At 50.6% G+C, this 26,452-nt stretch overlaps 1 protein-coding gene and 2 long non-coding RNA genes across 8 annotated transcripts in view; 2 read left to right on the top strand and 1 right to left on the bottom strand.

Annotated features, from left to right (window-relative positions):
- The window catches only part of GATA4 (GATA binding protein 4), a 34,907-nt gene extending 31,551 nt beyond the window's left edge, over window positions 1-3,356 (bottom strand). For 5 of the 6 annotated variants that reach the window (XR_012041899.1, XM_072858272.1, XM_072858273.1 and 2 more), the window contains exon 1: window positions 2,186-2,894. Coding sequence is in view for 5 of the 6 variants with exons in the window: in XM_072858272.1 (XP_072714373.1) it covers window positions 2,186-2,711 (526 nt within the window). In the remaining variant the exon portion in view is untranslated. Of the gene's footprint in view, window positions 1-2,185; window positions 2,895-3,338 lie in introns of those variants that run through there. The other variant, XM_072858277.1, reaches the window with a different exon arrangement.
- On the top strand, window positions 3,304-7,140 carry LOC140650232 (uncharacterized). Its single transcript, XR_012041903.1, has 3 exons — window positions 3,304-3,364; window positions 4,220-4,377; window positions 6,515-7,140. It is a non-coding gene; the product is annotated as an uncharacterized lncRNA (long non-coding RNA).
- A 5,440-nt stretch (window positions 7,141-12,580) lies between these two features.
- On the top strand, window positions 12,581-15,053 carry LOC140649996 (uncharacterized). The gene is made up of 3 exons (XR_012041814.1): window positions 12,581-12,862; window positions 14,231-14,286; window positions 14,427-15,053. It is a non-coding gene; the product is annotated as an uncharacterized lncRNA (long non-coding RNA).
- Window positions 15,054-26,452: the final 11,399 nt, after the last annotated feature.

Below are 26,452 nucleotides of genomic sequence, written 5' to 3'. Positions count from 1 at the left end.
CAGCCCATCAAGGCTTTTCACCCTTGCTCGTGAAAAAAACCCCAACTTTCTCTCCGCTCAGAAACCACCAGCCAGCCTTCACATGCTTCATACAACCCCCCCGATACCCACAGCCTGTGCAAAGCATCGCCGCAGCGTCGAGAAGGGACCCGGCTGGGAGCAGCCCGGCAGCGGCCGCATCCCGGCTTGGGGAGAAGAGGGAAAGGGGCAGGTCTGGACCTTAAACCACTTGCCGGGGGACCTGCCTTCCAAAAAATCCATTTTAATCCTGAATTTGAAACTCGCCAGCTTTCAGGCAGTTTATTTTTTTTTTTAATCAAAACCCAAGCACTTTTTATTTAAAACCCAAGTGCTTTTTCCACATTCAAGGCAGCGACATAATTAGATCCACGCTAATAAATCCCCCGGTTTCTGCTGGGCTGCCCTCGGCGATGCCGGAGGCGATACCGTGAATCCAGCACCCGAATCAGGACCTGGCGATGGAAAGGGGTCCCAGCTCCTTCCTCCTTCGTTAGCGACCGCTAACATTTTCTGGACTGGCTCAACGCATCCCATCTTCCCGGTGCTATTTAAGAGCCCAGATAAAAAAACCTTTTTGCCACCAAAATGCAGGCGGTGAGACCTGCAACGCAAACCACTGCTTAACGTAGGGCTTGAAACCCCAAAATCACTATGCTCAATCTCTGGCACCTTAAAAGCTGCCGGGTATTTCTGCAACTGCAATTCTTCATTTGCATTATTTTGGTTTTAAGTTATTTATATTACTAAGAGCCCTTTTGAGACCACTGAAAAAAGGTGATATTTTTTTCCCAAGGAAGAGACGGCACAGTAGTCAAATACGAATGCGCATATGTCCTTGTTGATAATATTCAATTATTATTTGATTATTTGATTCATCCTGCTTTTTTCCTATACTTTCTACCTTCTCAGGGCTTCCCAAAAACACTGCCTGGTTGGCCAAAACTTTATCCTTAAAGATAATCTGTTCCCCATTTTCAGCAATTTCATAACACCCAACGAAAAGCAAAAGGCATTGGCAAGGCCAAGCCTTCACCGACGCCCAACTTTCCTTTCTTTAATGTCTTCAAAGAATGCTAAAGATAAAGCAAATCTTGCTAGACACGATGGAAAAATTACCCTCCAAAATTCAGGTTAAAGAATGCGATCTTAAAACGTATCTGCAGACAAATTTGAGTCATCTTCTGTGTTAACCCCGACCCCGAAGCCGACACAAATACCTTCATGGAGAGAAGGCGGGGAGGAAAAAAGTGTTTATGAAACCGCGATGCAGAGATGTGCCCCACGTTTCTCTCCCCCTTTCTCCCTCTTCTGCCATACAAAATATAAAAGCAATATTTTAAGCCATTCGGGCCGATTTCTGGTCGTAGGACCCAGGGCGCTTAATGAAATGAAAGGCTCTGAGGTTGGGATCGGCACAGGAGATCAGGGCTGAGATTTTTTGGGGCAAGGAGACACTGAAATACAGGGCTGGGTCGTTCAGATGTGCTTGTGAGTCCCCCAGAAAGCATGGTAATAAATGTGGATGTACTTCTTTTTCTCATTTAGCGTCTCTTCCCCCATTGGTGACAAATTTCCCTTTACTTTCCTTTTTTCTAGCCTAAGCGACCTTTCCAAAAAGTAAAAAAAGGACATAACATAAACCAGCCTAAACGGAAGATCTGGGATTCACGGGCCAAATTTTGATTTTCCCCATTTTCCGAACAAATTTCCCCATTTTACACCTAAACCAAGCCCGGGAAGGGGCTGCCTGCATGCCCACGGAGCATCGCGGTCCTGCACACCGCAGTCATCCCCACCGCAGCCCCTAAATCCCCACAGAGCTGTTTGTGGACCCAGCAGGCCTTTGCACGGGAGCTCGGCACATGATTTCTTGCCGCTCCAGGACTACTCTAAATTATATTTATGATTTTGAAATTGTGGTCCTTGAGGATATTTTGAAATGGTGGTTTTGCAGAGAAAGTACGTGTGTAGGGGTCAACCACAGCAGCGTGGGGACCCCCATGTTTTGCGGCCAGAGAGGCAGCGACATCCCAAATATGCCGAATTTCTCCCTCCTGCCCTTGGTGCCCCCTTGCCCTACCCAAAGAGGGGTGCGTGCACAAAAATTTGGGGGGGCTGTGGGGTGAAACCTTCCCTCTCCCGTCCCAACCCTGGCTGCGCTCACCTATGTTGGCATGCCGGGCGGCTGCGGGCGTCCCTCGGCTCTGCAGGTTGTGCAGCATGGGGCTGTCGAAGGGTGAAGAAGTCCAAGTCGTGGCCATTTCGGGGCTCATATAAGCCGGGTAGGGGCTGGAATAAGAGCTGCCGAAGCCCCTGGTGTACTGCTCCCTCCCGTTAGCAGAAAGGTTCAAGGAGCTGCTGTAAGCCGCCGCGGCTTCCCGGGAAGAGGTGGCAGGGATAGGGGTGCTGGTGGAGAAGGAGAACCGAGGTGACACGGGAGGGTGAGAAGATCCAGGGTTGTAAGCGGCGCTTTCGGCTCCGGGTTGAGTCCAGATGGAGTGGCTGGAGACGGGGCTGCCTTGCTGGGAAGAGCCGCTGCTCTGGAGGTATGGCAGGCTGGGGAGCATGGAGGTGACCCTCGTGGTGGGCACATAGACGGGGGACGCTGCGGCCGCGCTGTGCATGAAGCCACCTGCCCCCTCGTACGCCGGAGGGCCGGGGTTAGCTGCCATGGCTAAACTCTGGTACATCTCGCGATGGGCCCCCCCAAACCCCAGCCAGGTCCCCGGCCACAATCCAGAGCGACGGGCAGCGGATGAAAAACCCCAGGCTCCACTTTCCCCTGCGGTGAGCGGTGGCCGGAGCGGTCTCGCGTGGGTACAGCCTTCCAGCCAAAACCAAAACACCACCAGCGATGCAATTTTCCTCCACCCCCCCCTTCCCCGCCGCCCACCTTCCCCACCTTCAGCAGGTCCAGCCGCCGCTTCGAGACCCCAAGCAAGAAGTCCAGGTCCCTCCGGAGGAGAGAGAATTACCTCCCGCCCGGCTTTAGCTTCTCCCACCGGGCTCCATCCATCACCTCCCGCCCCCCCCACCCACCCTCCACGATGGGGCTGGGCTGCTTAAAACCCTCGGTCAGTCTCCTCCCCGCTTTTCTTTGTCGTCCCCCCCCCCCTCCCCTCCGCCCCGTCCGACAGCTCCTCCGGGGGAGGCAGGGGGAGATGCGGCCGGGGATGCGGGAGGAGGCGGCGGCCGGGCCGGGAGCTCCCCTCGGGGCGGAGGAGATAAGGAGGTTAGAGCAGTCCGGGGGGGGGGGGTGTGAAAGAGGGGGGTACACAGCCGGGAAGGTGAGAGACAGCGATGCTCTCTCCTAGGACCTGGAGCAAAAACCTTTGTCCCGCAGGTACGATCGGTGCTTTAAGTTGTTAATGGCCCCCGAGGCCGGCGTTTGATGTGGGCTGGCAGCAGGGCGGCGGGGAGGCGACCCGGAGGCTGAAGCTGCGGAGGGTGGAGGGGGGGTGTGTGTGTGAGGAATTAAATTAGGCAGACGCTGGGGAAAGAGGGGGGAGGAGGAGGAGGAAGGCTGGCTCGACCCTCCCACCCCGCGCCCGTCCCACGCGTGTCCGCACCCCCCCAAAGGCCGGCCACGCGTGGAAGGGGGGACGCTTAAAAGGGGAGGGGGGGCATAACCGCTGCACCCCCCCATCAGTGCTGCCCAGACCCACTTGCAAAGTGACAGCATGGGGGGAGCAGACCCCCAGCAGCACCCACAAAACTCCCTTTCCCGGGTGTTTTTAACCCTCCCCGCTTTTCCCGCATGGGGAGCTGGGAGAAGCTGGAAGCACAGCGGGCTGACCCACTGGGGACCGGGGATGCCGTGGGTCTGGATGGGGAGGCATTTCGCAGAGCCGTGGGGCAGGGTGGGCACGATGGGTGCTTTTTCCCACATCTGTTGGGTTTCTGATTTGGGCTGCTTTGAGTGGGGTGCAGGGGTTGGTTTTGGGGCACGGCGCAGGCCGTGGGATGCCATCAGGGCCTTGCATGTGGCTTGCAATGGCGAGAGCCCAAAAAAACACTTGTGGAGGGGAGTCAGGGTGAAATAACCTTCCCAAGGAGGGTCTGGGAGGGCGGTGAAATGATCTGAGAGGTTGTTTTCTCTGCAGATCATGGAGGGATCCTAGAAAACCATCTCACACCTGGAGAAGGGCTGGATGGGGGGGAATTATGGCCGGAGAAATAACTCTTGGGACTGATTTAGATTTAACTAGCAGATTCCCCAGGCTGAACCCCTCCGCTGGGCTGAATTTAGCAGCAGAGGAGATAACCGGGAGATAAGGACTGATACCCGGGAGGACAGCGGGAGACCGGCAGGCAGCCGAGGAAAGGGGGAGAAGCCGGAGGCAGCGTCGGGAAGGGGTAAGGATGGAAGCGAGCCGGAAAGAAGGGGGTTTAAGGGAGCTCTGCTTCCCCCCAAAACCCAGGGGACGGAGGAGCGGCTGGTTCGTGTGCGGGTAACCGGCCTAGGATGGAGCGTTTCCACAGGACTCTCCAAAGAGGAGCAGGATCCACAGGAGTGAATTCCCCTCCTGCCTTAAAAATAGTAATGGTGATAATAAAAAAAATCAACCCCAAAAAAGCAAAATCGAGTCCGTTTTCAAGCCCGAGGAGACAATAGGAGGAAGCTTTCGGGGAAGGCCCGTGGGAAGGGGCTCGCCGGGGTCGCGGCTTGACAGCGAGGGAGAGGAGCGAGGGGACAGAGAAGTGGTACCCACCTTCGGTGCTGGGGGGGGCAAGGGGTGGAGGGGGGCGAGGTCGTGGGGCTGGACACCCCCTCGCTGTGGGGAAGGCAGAGAGGGCTAAGAGGTGCCTGGCTCCCGCCTGCTCCTGCTGCGCAGAGGGGGTTAGGGTCCCCCCTTGGCTCCCCAGTATAGCCAGACTCCCCAGTCCCACTCGCTGACTGGTTTGCCCACGTCACGTGGAAGTGGGCGGCGATGGGAGGAAAGAAGCGAGGGGGGGGGGAGGTAAGTGGAGAGGGGGGGGTGGCTGGTATCTGTTGCACCATCAGCCGGGCGCCAGGTTTCATTGCTGTGCAAGGGAAAAAAAAAAAAAAAAAAAAGGAATAAAATAATAAAATCAAACCACCACCCCCAGGCATGGCCACACGGCCAGCCCCACGCTTGGAGGCAAAGTCCAGCCAGGCAGCCCTGCTCCGCACCTCCCCACGCACCCGGAGGGACACCCGTGCCCAGCTCGCAGAAATAATAAGGGGTCTTTGCTGGGGGGACACGACACCCCCCCCCCAGCTCCCCAATCCCTTTGGAGGCAACCGCCTTCTGTGGGGATATTACACAGGGGGGGGATTTCTCCCAGCTCCTGCCCCAAATCCTTCATGGTCCAAGCAGAGTGGAGAGGTCGCAGCCGCTCTCCCCTTCACCCTAGCCTGTTTGGGGGTGTCCGTCCCCCCCCAAACTGGACGCCCATCCCTTGTCCCCCGCCACCTCCCCATGCGCTGCAGAGACCACCCGGGTCTAAAGGTCAATGGTGCAAGGCAGGGACAGCCCGGGGCCGGCTGCACCCCTCGGCATCGCGGGGTCCCACCGGGCACCGAGCCCACGGACGGGGGGGTCAGCCCCCCACGGCCCCCCTCTCCCGGGGGAACACTCCGCCGTGGGATGGCTCCAGCCTCTCCTGTGAGAGCTGCCGGGGGGGTCCCACAGCTCTGCTCCCCGGGAATAACGCTCACGACCTTAATATTTCCTACACCCTGGCTCCGGGGTTCTCCTTGGAAATTTGGGGGTCCTACCCGATTTGGGGGGGGGGGGGAGGGAGGCTGGCAGCGGCTTTTGGGGCTCAGAAAGGAAAAAAAAATCTCCGAGGAAATTAGAAATCTCCCTATGAAGGAGGCAGAGGGAGCAGGGGAAAAAAAAGGGCGGGGGGGAAGCGATTTATTGAAGGGGGGGTGGAAGGCGAGTCCTCCGCCCCGGAGCCCCCCCGTTATTCCAGGACACCCGGGGCGGGGGGACAGGGACACTGTGGCCGGGAAACCCCAAAAAGGGGGTTCCAACCCGGCGGGGATGCGTGTGGGCACGGGCAGAGGCTAAAACCGCGGGTCAAGCTAAATCCGGGCAAATACACAAAATATCGGCACGCAGATGGGTATGGGCACGGGTGGAAATAAAATTACAGGGGCATAAATACGGCACGGAGAAACATCGGCAACGGTGCCGCTCTCTGCGTTGCGGATATTTATACTTCAAGCACGCGGGGGAAATGTATATGTAATAAGAAGTATGTAGTGATATACATACCAATACAAACATTGCATATAGGTGGGATTTAATGCGTATTAGACGCTCACGGGAACGCGTGTTACATATAAACATGTATATACTCCCATACCTAAATATACCAGGTAATTTATACCACGCTGTGCGCCTGTGTATATATAAAAATATGCTGACGAACATAGCGTTATCGGCATGCAGAGAAAGCAGGGAGAATTAAATATATCGATGTCTTTTTGGGTTTTTTTCTTCTTCTTCTCCCAAAGCAGCTGCGTATCCAGATGTGCTGGGTTTTGGACACGCATCTCCCTCTCCACGCCTTGCAAAAATCTCTGGCGATTTTCTCTACCAAAGCTGAAGCTTCGTTGAGTTCCTACTGAATATCAGCGCTTTCTTTAAAAAAAACAAGCCAAAAAAAATCCAATTAAACCAGATTTAAACCGCCCGAGCAGCTCTACCAGGAACAGAGGCGATTTCAAGGACCTGCCTTGGTTTTGCTTCTTCCAGGAAAAAACCACACGCACACACACACAAAAAAATATCCCGTGGTCGCTTTTGCCTGTGCGTGGCCGGATCCAGCCTCTTTCAGCGGGGAAATTTCGGTCCTTAGTGCCCAGCATCGCGTCGCGGGGGGGGGGTGCGCACCCCGAAAAGCAACGCGGTGAGGAGCCGAGCCGAACCCCCAGCTTGGTGCGAACCAACAGCCGGGAGGGTGAGGATGGATTTCGGATGCTTTTTATCCCGAAAAAAAAGCAGAGGATGGGATACAGCAGGGTGGAAGGGGGAAAAAAAAAACAAAAATCCCTGCTCGGAACTCGGAGGAACTTTTTTTTCCCTGCGGTTAACGAAATCTGGCTGAAAATAACCCTGCGGAACAAACCTCGGCCTTTCCACTCTCCTTTCCAGCCCCCTTTTCCCTCCCCCAGGGAGGAAATAAATCGATACGATGCCGGTTTTCTTTCCCGCATCGAAGTTAATTCCGCGCCGGTTTTAGAGTTAAAGCTCCGGGTGTTGGTAGCTGCACCCGCCAGTGGCAGTGACCAAAAACAAAAAACCTAAAAAAAACCCCCAACACGTTGCGGATGAGGAGAGAGAGGGGGGGAAAGTTGATTTAAAAATTTCTCCGCGGGACTGTGCTGAAGATTGAATTTTTTAAAAATCACGAAAAAAATGGCTGGGGGGGGAAGCAGCAGGCAAGAGTGGTTTGAGCAGAGCAAAAGGGATAAACGCAGCCGGCAGCTGCTGTGCCAAGCGTGCAGGGGATTTTTGAACGTTTTCTTTAAATTATTTTAATTATTCCATGCCTTGGCTCCAAAATACCAGTGCCCTCGGCTGGGTGGCATCTGCGGGCGGTATATATCTATAGGTACGGGGCACATGGAGAGGCGGGCACTGGGTTTGCACGGCGCTGTCTTGCATTAGAGCGGCCAGTGCAATCTGGGGAGGTGGGAAGGGGGGGGGTCCCAAGCCTTGGGCTTGGCTGCACCCCGGTTTTTTGGCAGGATCAGGAGGGGCGGGGGGCTGGCCGGGGGTTGGGGGGCGAGCGGCGGCCCCGCGGCGGAGCCCGCCCGCCTTTTGGGGGGTTTGGGGATGGAGGGGGGGGGGCATGGCGTGACCCCCTCCCCGCCCGCTCCTGCCCTCCCCCGATCTGGCCGGCACGGAGCAAGGGGGTGACCCCCGGGCAGCAGAGCCCGGTGGAGCGCTGCGAGGGGCCGGGATGAATCGGTTCTCCCTCCCGGGGGGCTGATCCTGGCTCCCCCCGCCCCGGTTAAGCCTTGCACTCCTGGCTCCGGGACCGCCTTGCACGCCCTTGCACCCCTGCCCACGGACACGTGTCGGGATGTCCCGGCCCAAGGAAACCCCACAGGAGACTGTGGGCAGCCGACCCCACAGCTGCGGGGGGGGGGGAACCAGCGGGACAACCCCCCCCCCCCAACCGAGGGGTAGTGTGGGCAGGGAGGTGTCTGAGCTGGAGCAGACCCTGCTTTTGGTTACCACCCCCCCGACTTACCAAAGTCTCTTGTCGCACCTTCAGAGCCACTTTCCTAAACAAACGTCACATCTGTTTACAGGATTTTTAGGATGTTTTTAGGACAGTCGTCCTAAAATGCCACCACCCCCCTCACCTACACCCCCCCCCCCCCGCCCCAAAGGCCAGGTACTACCGCCTGGGAGAAGGGTGTCCAAAGAGCATCATGGTTCAGCAATGCTCCAGGGGCATTTTAAAATCCTTTTTGACTGCCTTCTCTGCCCCCAAATATTATGTTATTGCTTTTTCTTTTTTTCTTTTTTTCTTTTTTTCTTTTTTTCTTTTCTTTTTTCTTTTTTTCTTTTTTTCTTTTTTTCTTTTTTTCTTTTTTCTTTTTTTCTTTTTTTCTTTTTTCTTTTTTTTTTTTTCCCCAATGGAAATAAATACGAATGATTTCCTCAAGGACAAAGCCGTGGGATGCAGAGGCGCGTGGAGCAGCGCTTCGTGCTGCGATGCAGCGGGAGGGGAGAGAGGCTGAGCGGCGAGGGTCAGTGCCGGGGTGATCTGAGGAGAGTCAGGATCCGAAACCCAGCTGGAACTGGGATCTTTAGGGAAGCGGGGGCTGCAGGACGTCAACGCGTGTGCCTGGATCGCGCCTCGCGTGATGCCACGGGTGTCTGTGCCGCTGCCTGTGTGTGGCGGATGCCTGCTGCAGGGGACAGAGACGTCCCAGGGAGGGCACTGAAAATACCGTACAGATGGGCATGCTACGCTCCTGTTTAGCTTTACTGCCAAAATCAGGCGAAATGAGTCTAAAATCTCAGTGCTCTGCATTTCCTGACCCAGGACCCTCTCAACTGACGCAGAAGGGGCTTCCCCCGTGGGAGTGGGGCTGCGTGATGAATGGCCGCGTGGGAACCTGCGGTGGGGGATCTCCCGGGGCCGCCGGTGAGGGGGCGAAGGGGTGAGCATCGCCTTCAGGGACGGGGGAACCCGCCGGGGATGAATGGGGTGCGTCACCACCGGGGTTCCTGTCGCCCACTCGCACCGCCGTCCACACATGTGGTTTTATTGTCATTATGTCAAAGCACCGCTTTTTAATGACAATGAAACCACATGTGTGGAGCACACCTGCAGTATGCTGTCACCACATTGCTGTGAAATCGCCTTCCTGGCTGTTGGGCACCAGCCGGCGGCTCAGGCCCGGGCACAGCCACTCGTGTCTGGCAGAAACGGCAGTGGTGATGGAAAGCCCCTTCCCATGTCAGAGAGGCTGGAAAAGCCTCCTGCATCAGGCAGAAGGCTGAACTGCCTGGAAATGCAGGGGCTGGAGCCCTGGCAGAGCAGAACCTCAGTCAGTATCACTGCCCATCTATGCATTTATTCATTTATCCATATATCCATCTATCTATTTATCCATCTGTCCATCTATCCATCTACCCATTTATCCATCTACCCATCTATCCATCTATCCATCTACCCATTTATCCATCTATCCATCTATCCATCTATCCATCTACCCATTTATCCATCTATCCATCTATCCATCTACCCATTTATCCATCTATCCATATATCCATATATCCATCTACCCATTTATCCATCTATCCATCTACCCATTTATCCATTTATCCATATATCCATATATCCATCTACCCATTTATCCATATATCCATACATCTATATATCCTTATATCCATTCCATATATACATTTATTCATCTAGGCATATATCCATATATTTATGTAACTTTCTAGTTATTCTTATGTCTACCTGCCTATTTGTGCCTATCTACTTGCCGAAATACCTGTTTATTTATCTATACATATCTATCCATGTGTCTATGTCTCTCTGACTTACGGGTCTATCTGCCTATACCTAGTCACTATACGTCCTTATCTGTCACTGTAGCTTCGCCTGCGGCTGCATCGGTGTATCCCTCCCTGTGGATGCCTATTTATGGGTCTGTCCGTTGAGGCCTGACCCACACGGCTGTCAGTACCACCTCAACTATGGGGCTGCCTGTGCCCCCAGGGCCGCGGGGCTCCCTCCACCCCCTAACAAGTGGTGCTGCCTGTACCCCCTCAGATCCATGGCTTCCTTGACCCATGGGTCTGCCTCTTTCCCAGACCCACAGGGCAGTTTGCACCCCCTGACAAGTGATGCTGCCGCTACCCCAGACCTACGGGGCTGCCTGCACTCCCAGCCTGTGGGAATGCCTGGACCCCCTGGACTCATGAGGCTGCCTGTGTCCTGACCCACAGGGCTGCCTACACCCCAGATCAATGGGGCTGCCTGTGTCCTGACCCACAGGGCTGCCTACACCCCAGATCAATGGGGCTGCCTGTGTCCTGACCCACAGGGCTGCCTACACCCCAGATCAATGGGGCTGCCTGTGTCCTGACCCACAGGGCTGCCTACACCCCAGATCAATGGGGCTGCCTGTGTCCTGACCCACAGGGCTGCCTACACCCCAGATCAATGGGGCTGCCTGTGTCCTGACCCACAGGGCTGCCTACACCCCAGATCAATGGGGCTGCCTGTGTCCTGACCCACAGGGCTGCCTACACCCCAGATCAATGGGGCTGCCTGTGTCCTGACCCACAGGGCTGCCTACACCCCAGATCAATGGGGCTGCCTGCAACCCGACCCACAAGGCTCTCTGCACCCTGACTTACAGGGTTGCCTGTACCCTGGACCCCCTGGGACTGCCTCCACCTAGCCCCACAGTGCTGCCTGCATCTCAGACCCATGGGGCTGCCTGCACCCAGACCCACAGCCCTGCCTGCACTCCATGTAGCTGCCTGTATCCCAAAACCATTGCTCTCCCTACAGCCCGGACTGATGAGGCTCCCTGCACCTCGAACGCTTGGGGCTGCCTGCAACCCCGACCTGGGGGGCTGCCCGCTCGCATCCCCGACTCTCGGCCGTGCCGAGCCGTGCCGAGCCATGCCGTGCCGTCAGCGGTGCCGTCGGGGCGGCGAGGCCGTGGCTGTCAGCCCCTATTGATGAGGTGTGGGCTGACGGCGGGGAGCGGCGGCCGCCAGCTCCGCTCCAGACTCCCCGGCGCTGGGGTCAGTGCCCCGGCCAGCCCCGCTGCCGCCGGGAAAGGAAGGGCTGGACCCGAAAGGGATGCCCCTGCTCCCCCTCCGAGCATCACGCAGCGGGCACTGGGCTGTGGGAACTGCAGTGGTGGAGAGCCGGGGTTGGTTATGATGAGAAAGGGCCAATCCTGACCCAAATCCCTCACCCCTGGATGGCAGATGTGGTGTCAGGATGGAGGCTTCACCACTGATTTCCTTCTGGGCTGAAAAAAACATTTCTCTCTCTGCACTGACACATCCAGGGGTTGCACGGGTTTGAATTAATCCACCTATTCTGGAGAGGGGGGGGAAAAAAAAAGAGAGAAACAAAAGTGAAACCACAAAGCCAAACGGTAGTTTTTCACACTGATGCTCAGTGCTCCAAGCACTGAACCTCCAAGTGCCAAATCCACGTGAAATGCTCTCACGCGAGCAAAGGACAAGTAGGGTTTCATGAGCAGGCAAGTGCTGGCAGGACTGAGCCGTAATGCAGGAGGTTGGTTTGACCTTGAACTAGATTGCCAGTCAAAACCCACAAAATATTGACAATTTTAAAAATGGAAAACTTGAAAAAAAGGCATAAAAATGTCTAGTCTTTTTCAACAAGGAAAAAAAGCCCCTCTGGCGCAGGGTGAGTGTGTGATCTGAGGTTGACAGCAAGGGACACTGGAGGCAGCTGGGAACTTTCTGGGAATCTTCCTCTCTTCACCTGGATCTGTCACAGACGAATTCCCTGAGCGTGGGACACCGGGCTGGGACGCAGCAGATGCTCACGCAGCCTCCCCCAAATCCCCTGGCCTCAGCTTTGCAAAGGAAAGGAGGACCCAAACTCCTGCGTGAATCGGGGACCTAAAAGCCTCAGACATCTGAGAGGTGTTAGGGTAACTGCACGTGGGAAGGACTCAGCTCCTTCAGTGCTGGGGATGTTTGGGGTCAGAGGCTGAATAAGCAGAGCTGGTACTAATGAATAGTTAGTCATTAATCTCCAAGTGCTGCCAGGGCTCCTTTGGATTTTATCTAATTTCCGTGTGATCTACACAAGAATTTCTGGAGTTGAGGTGACATCATGGGCATTTTCTTCTTTCCTAATTACGGGTCCATCCAACTTTCCAGAAATAGCCCACCAAAAAACCACTCAGAGCACCCCTTGCGCTGCTGTTCTCCAGCCAAGTGAACATTGCAACCTTCCCCAGCTTCGCTCACCGCAGCAGGAATTCAGACTATGCCGCCGAGATTCCTACGGCTGCACAAATAAAGCTTCCAGCTTCCCTTTACCACGGGGAAGAGCCTGCTCGCTCTTCTGCTTCTCCTCTTCTGGGTTTGTACTGTAAAGAAAAGTATCACTGGTGTTAATATTGCCGATGCATTGGCATTACTGGAGAGCAGCAGAGCTGGTGACCCCTTAAATCTGCTGAAACCCAGCCTGGCTTTGGCTTGCAGACTCAGCATGAAGCTTCACACCGACCTGGGAGTGCTGTCCAGGATGGAAAATCTTGGGTGAAGGTGGCGTTTTGTCATCTGTGGGGAAAAGCAAGAAAATCCACAGCACACGGTAATCGTAAAAGGTACCGTAACATGAAAGTTCATTTTATCACGAAATGATATTGTTATCATTAGGCAAAACTCCAGTGCAGCACACCGTGGAAAGAATACTCAGGTATGTTGGCAAATTTATATCTAATTAGCCCTCATTCTTAGATCATTAATACGGTGTTGATATTATTAATAAACAGTAATTATCTGTTCGGCAATGCGCCTGGAGACAGATGCACCTCTGACTTTTCATGCATCATACAAATCAGGAGGAACGTTGTGAGTCCTGGAGCTGGCAGGGAAGGAGGAGGGAGAGGAGGACTCCTGGGCATGGCTTGAGTTTTGGAGGTTTTTATTAGAAATGAAAAAAAAAAAAGCCATTTAGAGGCAGGAGGAATCTGGACTTGAATGTCTCTGTAGTTCTGCCTATCATCTGTCAATCAATCCGTCAATCAATTTGTCTGTTGTTCCAGGTGGAAAAAAATATAGATATAGATTTAGATAAAGCCTGATGTGCCTGTACACACAGCTATCTGAGTTTGTAGTGTACCTAGCTGAACAGACAGTGCTTTGAATAGGTGTATATAGCTCTTGGCTGGCAGGAGAGAGCAGCTCAGGCTCAGCCCCATGTTGTCCTGCCCTGGCCAGGTACCAGGGACTGGAAGGATGCCGAAAGGAGGGTGGCGGGAGATCCTCATCCATTGTCATTAAGGAAAGGGAATCCCCTGCTTGAGCTGGACAGTGTGAACCGCATCTTGCACCTGCTTTTGGGATCTTGCCCCATAACCAGTCTGAGATTTCTTTGGCTTAACATTCTCGCTAGTAACATAAAAACAGTAATAAAGGAGGAGCAGGCGTGCAGGGAGAGGATGTCGCTTTTATTAGATCAGTTGACATCTTTGGGGAAAACCAAGTATGCTTTTGCCTGGCAGCCATCACCTTTTTTAGGGTGAGCGGTGTTCCCTGACCTTTCGGAGGTCCTGGGCAGAGGCAGAGATCTTCCTTTGCTCTCCCATCTAGGTGGTCACCATCTTCCTGGTTGACTCCAAGGGGAATATTGCGCTGGTGAAAAGATGTGCTGACAGCGTTTCAAGCAAGGGGGACCAAGCAGACTTCGGTTTAGTATATAACAGCAAAGACATTGCAAAAGCACAGGTCTTCACATGGGCTGGAAAAATGTGTGTCACTGCAGTGTCACCCTTGACGGTACCCAAGGGGCTAAATGAAGGATGGCTTCTCTGCTCTGCAATGAAACCTCCAAGAGAGACAGCTGATCTTGGGCTTGCTTGTGTCGATCAGCTGTAGCTCCCGGGGAGCCGCTCCTTGGCCGTATGAGAGCAAAATCGGCTGGGTCATATATTTTTATTTTTTCTTTTCTTTTTCTTTTCTCTTTTGCAAAGGATCCCTGGGCACTTGATAAAGATCACCAAGTTAAGCCTCCCAACAACACTGCGGGGTAGGTAGATCTTATTATCTGGGAAGACAAGGGAAAGGATGATTAAAAGGCTTGTGGGGGATAGCAGATCCAGGACAGGACCTGTCTCTCACAGAGCACTTAGTCCCGTGCCTTGACACAGGATTATGTATTTTTGGCAGAACAGCTGTGAAGCCTCACTGTAATGCCAGAACATCGGAGGCATCAGAGCATATTCCAGTTGTTAACACCCACAGATACGCAAACCACCACGGAGAAATGGCTGCACGCACCCACGGAGGGCTTCTCTGCGAAATATATACTTTTGATTTACTGTCTTCTTCTGACATGCAAAAAGGACAATTTTTAGCACCTTTCCATACAGACTGTGGTAGAGCTGTACGTCTAATGTTTACTCCAGAAAAACACACGTCAGAAGTAGAACTGATTAGGAAATGCATTTTTTGGTTCAGTGGAAAATCCTCCCAAAAGCAAGAAAAATGTCATTTGTGTTTCGTCTGGAAGAGGCAGAAATACAAAATCAGCAAACTGGAAGTTTCAATATCTTTTGTTTCTGGCTGAACAAAGTTCCGAAGTGTAATAGTTCTGTGAATTTTTTTTTTTTTTAAATCTAATTGAATTTCACTTTCACTTTTGGGGGTTTGGTTTGGTTTTGGTTGGTTTGCTTGTTTTAAGAAGATTTGAAGAAATTTCTGGATGAATTGCTATTTAAAGTCAATAAAAAGAAAAGCTAGGCTTGAACTGCTATAAGCAAGAAGTTTAAACGTTTCTAACTGTTTTCAGCTATGTTTGGGGTTGAGGTTTTGCTCTTGAAAGGTCAATATAATGGGAGCATTTATTCAGATGGGCTTTACTAATTTTAGCTGGGCTTTACTAATTTTAGCTTTACTAATTTTACTAATTTTAAATTGAAATTTTGAAATATTTTCCTTAGCTTGTAGTAAAAATGTATTCCTTCTTTCAAGAGTCTTCCTTTTTGGGGTTCATATAGAGAATAAAGAACATTTTAAAAATTCTGTCTTCTTGTTGCATGCCCGCAAGATTAAAATGCCTTGGCTTTTAGCAGCATGCAGTGGGAAAAACAGAGAATGGGCAAAAGATGTTACATTTTATGTTGTTGCAGGCAAAAAACAGACACACAAACACAAATCCCCAACGGGGCCTTTGTTTTCTAACTATTTATTTCCTGGCTTTTCATCTTCCATGGAAAATGTTATTAAAAATACAAGAGAGCCATAGCTCTCCACCGCAAACACCAGGGTAACAGAGAAGTCTGCAATGTTTTTTTTCCTCACTTGTTTGCATAGGATTCCCATTTCCATCATCACCCCTTGCAGATGTTTCTTGTACTCACCTGTTCTTGGAGCAAATCTCAGGTCACATCAGCCCTGGCCTCGAGGTTTTAGGCGAGACGCACTTCGGAAAAGAGGTTTTGCTCTTTGTTCTGCACATCTTCATACCCCATTTGGAATAAATCTCTCGTTTTCCAGTGATCGGTTGCGTGAAGAGCATCTTTGAGCCTTAGCTGCGCCTGTCTTGTTTCCTGCCTTTTGTCTGTCCTTGGGATTTCCGCCCCAGATCAGAGGTGGTGTGAGTTAATATGACATGCAGAGCTGTTCATCTGATGGAGCCTGGGTGCTGTGGCTACGGGGGAGATGCCTGGAGAATTGCTCCCACCATATCTGCTTTTCTTCAGACATTCAAGGCTGTGGGCAAAACTCAGGGGTTATTTGTAATCATGGAAATCTCTCTGATCTGCTCCTTTCCTCTGCTGTTCTGATACCTCCTGTGAATTGCAAAAAGGATGTCCCACTTTCATCCTCAGCTGAACAGGATCAAATCAAGACACACACGTACCACATCTACTGCAGGCAGGGACCATGGCTGAAGTGCAACTGGTCAAAGCAAGGCCAGAGTCAGGCCTTATCTTCCAGGGTTGGTCCCTTCCCTTTCTTCAGCGGCCCATAGACTGAAGCTGATGGAGTCCCATCAAATGTGGAGATCAGGAGATGGTGGCAGCTAGCAGCTGAGCGTCCACTTTGCTCTGCTATTCACTGGAAGGATGATCTCTCTGCTAAGCGTCTCTGCTAAGCGCCAGGTTCTGAGGCAGGATGTCTCCTAGTAGGTTTGGCCACACTGGAGCAAGGGTGCTGGACATCAGCCATAGGGACAACCAAACAGACGTATCCCAAAGTCTTTGTGGGAACACGCCAGGACCATTCCCATGAGGTGGTTTGGCTGTTGCCACTCTGAGTTGGGAGATGGAGTTTAATAGGATGGATGTGGCCATCTGGCCAAAAACCAAGCCTGGCTCTGTTATAATTTACTTGATGTTTCTGAGGATGCTGTGGCCAATTCCCTTAGCTCTGCTGCAAGCTGCCCGGGAACTTCTGGGCAAATCATGTAGGCTTAATGTCCCTCTGCAGTCACTCCAGAGAGTTGGGTGCTTCTCAGGTGGAGGAACTGTCCCTCTCCATCGGTTATTGACAATGATTTAGACACCACTGGGAACCATCTGAAGTAGGTCCAGCTGGGCCTCCAGGCCAGGTCCTCCTATGAAATGGGCTTTGTTTCCTTCCCTCGTATAAAGTTGGCCACCAATGTTAAACACGCGGTGGAGGGTGAGGACATCTTCTGTTGGTGGTAGATTTTTTTTTTTTCCCAGAATTCTTGGCCAATTTCACATTTTTCATGTTCAAAAAAAAAAAAAGGGAAGTGAAAATATATAGAGCTTTTCCCCATTTTTATCCATTTTTCCTGGTTTCTCTTTCCCTTGCTCTCATAGTTTTTTCTCTCTGCTGCTGGTTCAGTGCTGGAGCCCAAATGCCTTGCATTGTCATTTTTGGAAAAAAAAAAAAAAAAAAAGAGATGTATTTGAGGGAGAACTCTGCCCCTCAGATTTGGCCTCTTTTGGAGCCTGGATCATCAATGAGCTTTTACTTTTACTTTTTTTCTTTCTTCTTCTCCGCCCTATTCTCATCCTGTCAGATGAATCCTGATCTCATCAAGATCATGCTTATCTCTGCTCCATTGACTGGAAGAGGGTTGCTCAGTAAATAAAGCTAAGAAAATGGTCACATCTTCAAAAGATATCAGGACTTTAGATGGGAAGGTGTCTCTGGCTGAGGCTCCTGTGTTTGTCAGCACAATAATGTCCTTACTTGGCTGGTCCTTTACAGCACTGCCGGAGGAGAAGGATGTCCTTAAGGCTTGGGAAACCCTAGCTCAGTTCTCAATTGTCCTGAGACCTTGGAGAGGCCACCACACCTCTCTTGGGACCTCAGTTGCCCATCTACTAAAATACGGGTAATAAAGCCCCATGGTGTGCAAGCGGTGAATCTTTGACGGCGACGTGCTCTCCACGTAGCCGGGCTCTGAGATGGTACGAGTCGAGGGGACGTTCATCCCAACATCCAGCTTGCAGACAAGGGAGGGAGGGATTTGACCGTACAAACAGAGATTAAGCCATTGATCAAAACAATCCTGAAGGGGCTTATAGATAGGTCTATCAGTGGCCAGAGCTTGATGCCCTCCCTGCGAAACATGGAGGGCTGATGGCTTGGCAGTGCCGCTGTGGCGATAAGACGATAACGTTGACCAGAGGAGTTATCAGGGTTGGGGACAATGCGAGGACATGAGCAAACACTGGGCAGTGGCATCACAAGGAAGGCTTTGGGAGCCGGTGGGGTGATGCTATCTCGCACGGCAGACCCCGGGAGCCGCTTTCTCTGCCGGGTGGTGTTGGGAGGGGATCGACGACAGCGGCAACCTTAGGTCGTGAAAGACTGAGGGTACAACGTGATGACGTTTGGGCAACAGCGCTGGAGAATCAGTGTGCGAAGCAGATGTCTTGGATTCTCTCACCAAGTGCACTGAAATCGTCAGTTCTCAGCCCAACTTTGTGCAAGTTTTGGCTGGGGACGGCTGTTGGAAAACAGGCTTGGTGTTATCACCGTGCCTGTAGCTTCCTTTGTAAAAATGAAACTATGTGAGTGTGCTGGCTGCACGTTCGTCCAGATCGCCTTTAAATTTACTGATTAGTTCAAGCCAGGCTTGGTGGAGGGGTGGAGACCTGTGGGTAAGAGTAGAAATAGGTACCCGGTATCCGGATTCACAGATGGTGGCTAGAAGCAATGCTGAGCCAGGAGCTGTTTGCATGGCTAAGCTATGGACAGGCTGCAAGGCTGGCTAAAGGTGAAGCAGATGTTCTGGTCTGTGGAAAATCACAGTATTTCATTTTTTTCCCCCAAACGAAAGGATTCTAGCTTTCACATAAAGATAAACCTGCTCTCTCAAGGTGGTGTTTTCAGACAATCAATTTGCACCCATTTCCACTGGGTCTACAACTAAAATGAGATCCCAGAGCTGAGAGCTGTCAGCCAGCCCCTGCGAAGTTCACACGTTTCAATATTCCCATCAAAGCAAAACGAACATCCAGAAACTTGGCAGTAATTGGATCACGAAGTGCAAGCTCCTGTGATTAGATCAGGAGCACTCTGCCAGGATTATACTAAATCAAAAGAAATAGTCAGACAGCTAGAAAAGGGAGCAGCTCTTCATTTAAACTTCATTAATTTCCTGTCCACTTGGCAGAGCCCATGAATTAAGCACTTAGAGATGCAGAGGTTACTTCTACTGAGCACAGGCTATTGCTGCAGCAAGAAAAAAACCTTCATAATCCACACAAAGTGAAGAAGCAAAGTCCGTGCTCCAATTGTCCCCGATATGCCTTGTCTAAAGAAACTATTTAGCTGCCTGCTGTATTTTCTATTCGGATCGGCACGTTGCTGCTCTGCTTTACAGGGTTCCTGGGTCAGCTGAGGTCCTTCTCTGCTGGGCCAAGCAGTGGCATCCCCCAAGGGTGAGAGGAGGGAGATAAAGGCATTGACAATGGCTGGTTGGACAGGCTCATGCGGAGTTAGAAGAAAATGAAGAAGTGACTCTATTATTTTTTTACAGGAGGTCAGGTTGGTCAGGAAAGTTCTGGAGGTCTCCAGCTTGTGCTGTGCCAGATGGAGGGCTTTCAGCTCTCACACTGATGCTCAGGAGGATATTTGTCTAGAGGTAAAGCCACATGCTTCCTGCTTAAAAAGAATTTTACTAGCAAATACTGGGCATCCACACAGCTTAGCATCCACCAGGGCTTAGCTGTTGCTGAGGTAATTTTTCCCCATTTGTTTACATATTCATCTAAACCAAGTAAGCCCTGATGTTTTCCTGGCAATGTTACCTCTTGGGAAGCTGGACAGCAATAACATGAGCCAACCCCTCTGTGCTACGTATCTGTGAGGGCCATACTGCCCACATCTCGGTGAGGGTTAGCTTTGAGCTGAATTTACAGCTAACTTGTCTTATCCAAGTGAGTAGCCCCAGAGATTCACATGGGAGGACTTGAGAGAGTGAAGGTTGATGGGGCTGAGCCCGTTGTTTGGGAGGTATCACGAGGTGGTGCTGCTGTATACTCGTCTTCTGGCTGTGTGCGAGCAAGTGCTCAGTCTTAGGAAGATACATACCATGGCAAGGTTTCTTGTACCAAGTTTTGTGTGTCTTAGAGGCAGAGTTTCCTGGAGCTTGGGTGGCAAACCACACTTGGGTGGCATTGGCCAAGGTGCACACCATCTGATTCACCGTAACTTTAGGAGTCCAAGCCCTTGGTTCCTGATTAGTGCATTGTGGCAGGTAGTTGCAGGGATGCTGTCCTGGTCACAGGCAGGTAGGTATGGTAGGTGTGGACTACCTAAAGTAGTCCTTACCATAGCCCAAATTTATGTGGATGCCTGAAGGACTGGGCATCTAAACCTGTTGGAGCAGGAGAGACCAGAAATGTTCTGGGCTGCAACTGCTCTGCGTGGTGTAGCTTCCCCAGAAGGATACTGTGGTTTTAGCCAGAGTTTTTCATGACAGCAGCTGAACACGCTTTCTACTATGAGGAAGGTGGCTTTTTTAAAACAGAAAATCCCCTAAAATCCCATCCATTTTGGTTTGAAAGCAAAAAGTAAGGGAGTTGCTGTCAGCAGAAGGTTCATTCATCTTAAAAGAAAAGAAAGACATTCCAGCCAAATTAAATAATAAAAGAGGCGATAAAACCCACCTGCTTTTTAACTCCAGGTTTCTGTTTCTTTTTAAATCAGATCAGTGTATTAAAGATATTCAGACCGAGATTTTTTGTGGAATTATTGGGCCAGATCTGTATCTGTTTCAAATGGGAAGAGGCATGCCATTCTCATCACCATCATTTTATGATGCTGTACATCCCTTTTCACTAGCCAATCTCAGAGGAAGCAGATTTCACTCCTGTTTTACAGGAGGGAAATCAAAGCAGGAGACTTTCCTAAAGTTCCCCAGGAGGTGAGGGAAAGGGCTGGGAGGACAAGCAGGACTCTGTGCCTCTTCGTTGCTCTGGGTATGAGATCATGCTTCAAACCAAGACCTCTTGGCTCCCTCAGAGAGGAATCTGCCAGTTTCCACTTCCTGAGATTTATTGGCCTCCTGGTCTACAGGTGAACACTGGCTGTGCAAGAGGATGGTGAAAAAAGGAGGAGGGAGTAGTAACCAACACGTGGGCACTCAGCACCATCTCAGCCCCCCACAGCTGTCCCCCAACATGTCCAACCACAACCATGTTTCACCTGTGGCAATACCTATTTTGACACTTCTCTATAGGCAGAACTTCACAGTGGCATAACTGCAGCTCATGCAGCCTGCCATAGACCTAAACATATGCTGCCCTGTCCATTTCTGGAAAACCTTGGAAATAACAGCTTCTCCTGAGACCCAGTGTTGAGCACCCATACTGCTTTTGAAATTGAGGCTGCTGCAATTCCCAGCTGACTGTGGAGCAGGGACCTTCTTGGAAGGATGCCTGGGTCCTGAAAGGAAGGACCTTGTCTGTTTGGGCTTTTTTTTCGCTTGGTGTTGCCAGAGACAGCAGCATGCTGCAAGGAGGTGGGCAGCAAGTAGCCTGAATTAAGTCTATAGCTAAAGAATCTGCATGTGAACAAAAAGGATGGTAGCTAATGGTTTCAAGGGTTCTAAACACCTCTGTGCCTACCAGTGTATTCTTAATTTAGGGAACAGACACGTAAGACAATGACAATGCAAACTTAATATCCTGGCTTGAGTGGGAAGTGCAGCTCTTGGCACAGCTAAATCAGTTGCGAGTTCTGGGATGCACAAACGTGAAGCGTGGAAGAGACTGATGATACCTTGAGACAAGGGAGGACTTGGAGGGAACCTGGAGAAAGGTATGTGAATAACTCTGGGACAAGACACTATTGAAAAATCCAAGGATAAAAGAGGTTTCTTAGTTAAGGGCTACCCTAATTAGACACGAGTATTGTTCTCAACATGGCATGGAGAGGATCAATTTGAAGTAGGAGTCTCGGTTGTGTTTGGTGCTGGACAAACAGATCCTGCTCCCCCAAAACTGGCAACCTCTATAACCAAGGCAGAGACTTTGCTGAAGGTGGAGAAAGAGGTGCAAATAAATGGAGGGACTTGCCCAGGACTAAGCAGTGAGTCAGTGATGGAGTCAGGGAGGGAGCTGAGGTCTCTTGGCTCCTGCTGGTTGCACCAACCTGGCTCAGGAGCCAGAAACAAGTAGTGACAATAAATAAGGAATGGGGTTGGTGCTTTGTATTTCTTCCCTTTTCATGACACCCTTGGAGGCTCACACATGTGAATGGAGCTGGACTTTTTAATGTAAAGGATCGTCCCTGCTCCACAGAGGTCATAGTACAACCACTTCATTGGGGTCTGTAGGAGATTTTGGGAGCCTCCACCCTAAGAAAAAATCAAGATGTCCAGCAAAGTGACCTATTTTGTGGCTTTCCCATTGCTGTTCCCCCTGTATGGTTGGGTTGAGAGTGACAGGTTGCTTTTTAACAAATCTTCCTGGCATTTCCATGCAAGCCCAGGGGAACGGCGGGAAGGCGAGCTGTAAAATGGTATGCCGTGGCTGCCTCTCAGCTCCCAGCCTTTGCCTTGGAGTTAGATAACAGGAAGAGCAGATAAGAGGAAAAGCTGTTCTTTAATTCAGCCAGAATTTCACTTAGTGTGAAGGAAAAAGTCTAGTGAGAGAATTAGACTAAGCCAGGAAATAGCCTCTTAAACCTCAGCTCTCCCGTGCTAAAAGTATATTTAGCATTTTATATATATACATATCTATATATCTGTCTTTCTCTATACCATCATAAAATTCCTGACTTCTAACAGTGCGGTGGCCAAGAAATTCTTTTAAACTCATAAAAACAAGCCAATGCAACACTGCCTTTTCAACTACGTAGGCTGGAGCGTTTTTTCAGGTCTCTCTCAATATCAAATATTCCCAGTCTCTGAGGACTCCTGGGACCAACAGAGCCATGATCTCCACTTGCCAAGAGGTGCCCACCCAACCCGTAGGTAAGGGACCTTGGCCAAGTCGATGTTTCAGATGGTGCATGACATACTGCACCCTGGAGCCCAACACTTGGATGAGGGGGACTCAACCAAGGTTTTGCATTGAACAGAAGCTTTTGGGGACGTTGAGGAGGGACCAGGCTTTGAGTCTCATTCTTTTTGAAGACCTGGATCCCACTTCTGGGAAGAAGGCTGTATCTACCCTGCTGCTCCTCTTATTTATCCAGCCCTGAGTGTTTGCTGGCAGGAAGCAACGTTCCTCCCATCTGGGCAGCGGCGTAGGATTAGCACGTGGGGTATCACTGTGCTTTTGGGGAGATCTGCCATGAACAGCCCTTTCATGGCAAAGCATTGCTGCACCTTCACTGCAGTCAGGTGGGTTCACACCAAGAGAATTTGGCCTCATAAAAGGCCTTTGGGCATTCTTGTATCATCCCAGCTAGGAGCTGGCAAATCACCCAGATTCCCCTTTGATTTTGGGAGGGAGATACATCCAAACATCCCTTTACAGCCCTTGTATGGGATCTTCCCAGTCTGCATCTCACTGACCGATGGTCTCCTGGCCCCTCTACCAGCAGTTCCTGAGACATCCCTGCAGTCCTTTGCTGCTGCCCACACCTCTGCCACTCCAGGGGGTTTGGTGGGGCCCTGGCTTAGGCCAGGGAAATAATGAAAAGTTGTAGGCTGATATTAAAACTTGGAACGGAAGCAGAAGAGATCGTCTTGCTGCTAATGGCCGACTTCCACACTGCTTCTCCACTTCAGGTTCCTGAGCATGGCTCTCCTAAAGACAGAGAGAGAGAAAACAGTGGGCAGCATCTGGGGTATTCCTTATCCAAAATGAGCATTTTGGTTAGTGATAAGTATTTAATTTCTTCAGTCCTCTGGCCCTCAGAGCGTGCAGGTGGGAGATTCAGGCTGTTTGCAGTCTTTCCTTCTTTCTTTTTTTGTTTCTAGTTATTCTTTTTATGGGAAATCAGGTGCTCTTATTTTTGTTAGAAGTAAAGCAGTTGTCTCCTGAGACAGTGGCATCTAATTAAAGGTGGTACAGTCCAAGGCAGGAGCTATGGTCTCTCTTCTGAGAAGTCCTGCTTCATGGCAGTCATCAAATCCTTTACTGGGCTCCTTTTCTGGTTTGTTTTTAGGTTGCAAACTTATCAGGCTTTGAGATGTCTTAGTATCTCTATCATCTAGTGCAAAGAGGTCTTGGTATGCTGAGGGTCAGAGATTGCTGCTATCATACACACATCAGTAATATTTTTTTTATACTATAAACATGAAATGCTGTTCACTAAGATAAATAATTATATCAGCAAAATGAGGATATGGTAGTACCTCTTTGCTAGGCCACGCTGTCTCCAGCAGTCTGTCGCCAAGGATTATGCTGAAGCTGAAGTTGGGACTTTGGATTTAACTGGGGATTTTTCTTCTGTAATTTTTCCCCATCGCTGTTTGAATGCACATTGACTTTTAGCATCCGCGATGTCCTGTGGCCACCTCCACGAGACTGAAGAGAAAAGATGCTTCCAAGCAGCTTGTTGCAACACCTGGGGGCCAATGCAAAACCAAGAGACATTCTCTCTGCACCTAGCAAGAAAAGGTAAAGTCGAGCTTGCCTGTGAACTGATGCTGAGATAGCAGTTCAGTATCTAAACAGGTAACACCCAATTACAACAGAACTGTGTTGACTTACACTTTCCCTTATCAGAAGAATCAGGTATTCATGTAAATCACAAAAGAGTTTGATGGATGCCAGTTCAGTGAGCCCCACACCAAGGAACAAGAGCCTAGCTAAACAAAAATGTATGTTGTTCTTATCTTTAAGCTGTGACTATTGCTATGAAATAAAAAACTATAAAAGAAAGTGCCTTATCATGGGGGTTACAATTCTTTAATGTTCTCCAGGGGCTGTGCCTGTGCAGGAATCAGACCCTTGGGACCACTTTCTGAACCCCACAGAAGTAATTTTCTCGCAGACAGATGATCGTTCCTTATCACGCGTTGTCTTGGCAATTAAAAAGTCTCTTTCTTGAGGTGCGTGTTTAGACTGAGCCCGGTGAAAAAACGAAAAGGAAAAGAAGGGGCAGCTAAATTGGTCTTAATTCTGATGCTTGCCTAAAAGTAAACAATGAGGTCCAGGGACAATCTTCATTAGACCCTCCTGGGCCTGGAAGCGTGGCGTGGAAAGCACATGTGGTAAGTAGCCTTCAGACAGCTGTGCCGGAGACCAGCTCAGAGCCCGGTCTGAACGCCATGGCTAATCAGACTCTCTTATCACATTTACTGGGAGATGGGTGATGCCAATAAAACCAAGTCGGGCTGAGTGCACTTAGTGGAGCCAAAAAGCTAATTGTTAATAGATGCCTACAGCTCAGGGCTTGGGAAAGCCAGCTGGCCCTCTCTGCTCTCCTGCCTTGGTCCCAGCGGGACCTCAGATTTGGGTTAGATTTTGCTGAGCCCTGCCGGGAATGATGGGCAGGACACATATGATTTTATTGGTGTTTAGTCAAATTATGGGGTGTACAGGTGCTCTATTTGAGATCAAGACCTTATTAACATGACAGTGGTCCAGCCACCTGGCGTCTCCAAGGGTGACAGTAAAATCAAGTAAAATCAAGTAAAATCAAGGTGGTGTTTTGCACTAGGGGCATGCTGAGCCCTGATTTTTCCAAACATGGAAAACTGAAATGTATAATTTGTGACTGTGTTTATACCTCCTTCCTCCAAATTGAAAATAGTGGCTGTTAGGAGATATCTGTGGAAAAAGATGAGAATGAGGTGAACTTGTAGTGATTTTCCCCTGGTACGCTCCCCCTGCCTCTAGAACATTGCAGGTGATGGATATCCAGAACCAGAACTGATATAATTGTGTTTAAATCCTTATCTGGTTGGTTTTTTCCCAATAAAAGCCTGTGTATCTAAAGCCTTGTCTGCTTCTTCTACATCCCAGTAGTTTAACAGGGATGTTACACCTCACTGCAATACTCGCCTTCCGTAGGACACAGTTCCATCTTGGGCATCTTACAGCTTAAACGAATGTATGTCTTTTTATAACCTGATAGTTTGGGCTAGCTAGCTAGATTGATCAATACATAGGTTAATAGATCCTTAAAAACCAGCACCAAAACGACAGGACCCAGAAGTGAATGGTCGGTAGTTTTCCAGCCGTGTGCTCTCCCTGCAGACTCGCAGACTCCAGCACACGCCTCCCACATCTCCGCAGCAATCAATTCCCCCGCTGGCTCTGGCAGAGAGCCTCCAACACCCGGTCCTTTCTCCGGCAGCTTTGAAGGTCCTTCCTTGCGCCTGGGTGAGGCTGAGCATGCAGAACACCTCGGGGTCAGGCTGCATCCCTCCATGATTCGTATCCAACAGAGGCATGAGGTGGGAGAGCCTTTCCTGGTTCAGCTGGTGCTTATTTTGACAGAGGGGCTACGGTGTTAGCAGAGAGCACAGACCTCTGTTTCCCCAAGCAGCCTTGAGTGCCTGACATGGATGTAGGTTAAGGGCTGTGATTTTTGAGAGGCAATCACTTTGCACTTTCACTAGCTGCCTTCTCTTTGCCTTGCTGATGCCCCCCAAGGCCGCCATCATTTCTGAACCTGTGAACCCTAGTGAAGCCCCTTTATTACCGGGTGCACAATTAAGTGATGGAGACTTTGAAGTGGTTCTTGGAGACAAATAGCAGGGCTGTCCTTCAGGGACACCAGAGAAGGAGGCCAGGTGACATCTGCAGAGGCTTTCCAGAATTATCTCCCATCACTGAGGCCCTCATTCGTTAGTATGCATG

The sequence above is a fragment of the Ciconia boyciana genome, chromosome 3 (genome assembly GCF_034638445.1).
Source record: "Ciconia boyciana chromosome 3, ASM3463844v1, whole genome shotgun sequence".
Taxonomy (NCBI): Eukaryota; Metazoa; Chordata; class Aves; order Ciconiiformes; family Ciconiidae; genus Ciconia; species Ciconia boyciana.
Note: the sequence above shows the minus strand (reverse complement) of the source record. Positions and strands in the feature narration are given on the sequence as shown.